Source organism: Lottia gigantea (genome assembly GCF_000327385.1).
Source record: "Lottia gigantea unplaced genomic scaffold LOTGIsca_2370, whole genome shotgun sequence".
NCBI lineage: Eukaryota > Metazoa > Mollusca > Gastropoda > Lottiidae > Lottia > Lottia gigantea.
Window position 1 is genome coordinate 6342 of NW_008708693.1, and position 1312 is coordinate 7653.

At 32.9% G+C, this 1312-nt stretch overlaps 1 protein-coding gene across 1 annotated transcript in view; it reads left to right on the forward strand.

Annotated features, from left to right (window-relative positions):
• Window positions 1-541: 541 nt before the first annotated feature.
• The window catches only part of LOTGIDRAFT_176655 (hypothetical protein), a gene marked incomplete at both ends in the record, with an annotated part of 2987 nt that continues 2216 nt past the window's right edge, over window positions 542-1312 (forward strand). The window contains 2 exons of the mRNA XM_009055194.1: window positions 542-602; window positions 856-954. Coding sequence (XP_009053442.1) covers window positions 542-602; window positions 856-954 — 160 coding nt within the window. The remainder of the gene's footprint in view (window positions 603-855; window positions 955-1312) is intronic.

A 1312-nucleotide genomic window follows, 5' to 3' on the forward strand; every position in this document is an offset into this window, starting at 1 on the left:
GAAGTTTGAAAGAAGTGTATGACTAAATGTTGAATATTGCATACTGGTGATGATTGTCTTTCAGCCACATATTCTAATAAACTTAAGAAGCCAGTGGTCTTGCGAGCTATCCTCCTAAATTTTCATCATATATTTTTAATCGCCCACATGAAATGGGAGGCGTCCATTTTGCTCGCATACACCCTAGAAGACCCAATTCTTGACAGATTTTGATGAAACTTAGTAATATTATTCAGTATCGCCCCAAAAAGTTCAAAAGAAGTGTATGTCTGACAGTTGAATATTTCATACTGGTGATTGTAATGCCCGGTTCGATACCTCTCGTGAAAATAGTGTTTACAACTTTTTGGAAGTCCAAAAATCGTGCGCTAAAATGGAGACTGTTCGGACAATATTTACGACTTCAAAATTATGTTAGCAGCATTGATATATTTTATATTCCATTTCCAAGCTGTTTATTAACATTTAGTGGTATTTATGTCATGACGACAGTAAAAAAAAATTGTCAGAAGACTTTAAATAAAAAATTAACTTGACCAAAATGAAAGTTGTGGCCATTTTATACGGGGTCGAGGTGAAGGTCGGAGAAGTCGTGAAAATGGGTGTCGATATTTTTTTTCCATTTTCACGACTTCTATAGTAGTAAATACGAGATTAAACCCACTATCGAAAGGAAATTAACAACATTGACCCTGTGAACACGGTAATCACGATAGGTATCAAACGAGGCATTACTGTAGTCAAATATTTTTATTTAAAATCAAAGCTGCCAATGTGCGTAATATACCTTGCCTAGCAAGCTATCTTTATCTTTTAGTGGATCTAATTGTATTTAATTTGTTTTTGTTTTTACAGGTTTTCTAGGATCTAACAAATTACCAGTACACATGGGTCAAGTTGGTGTACTTAGTGATAAGGGTACAGAGTTTCATATACATGCAGAAGAAACAAAAGGTACATTTTCAATTTTAGTGGCAATATTGCATCAATTTACAGGACATATATGGAAATGTTTTATATCATATTCATAAAGAAATTAAGCAAAAAAAAAAACACATTAACATTTGTCTTGTACTCACACTACAGGCTACAGTTTTAGTTGCATGGTTTTCATTTTTTGTGGATTTGTATCAATGCATTGATTTAATCTATTGATTTTCATGGTGATCTTGTGATTTTCATCAATATTCAGTTGAGGCCAAATTGTGCTTAATCTATATGTCAATTAATTTTAAGCTCTGTTTTACATACTTACTTTGCTAGATTGAGGATGAACAAAGTATGAATACACAACAACACAAATCCAAGTTGT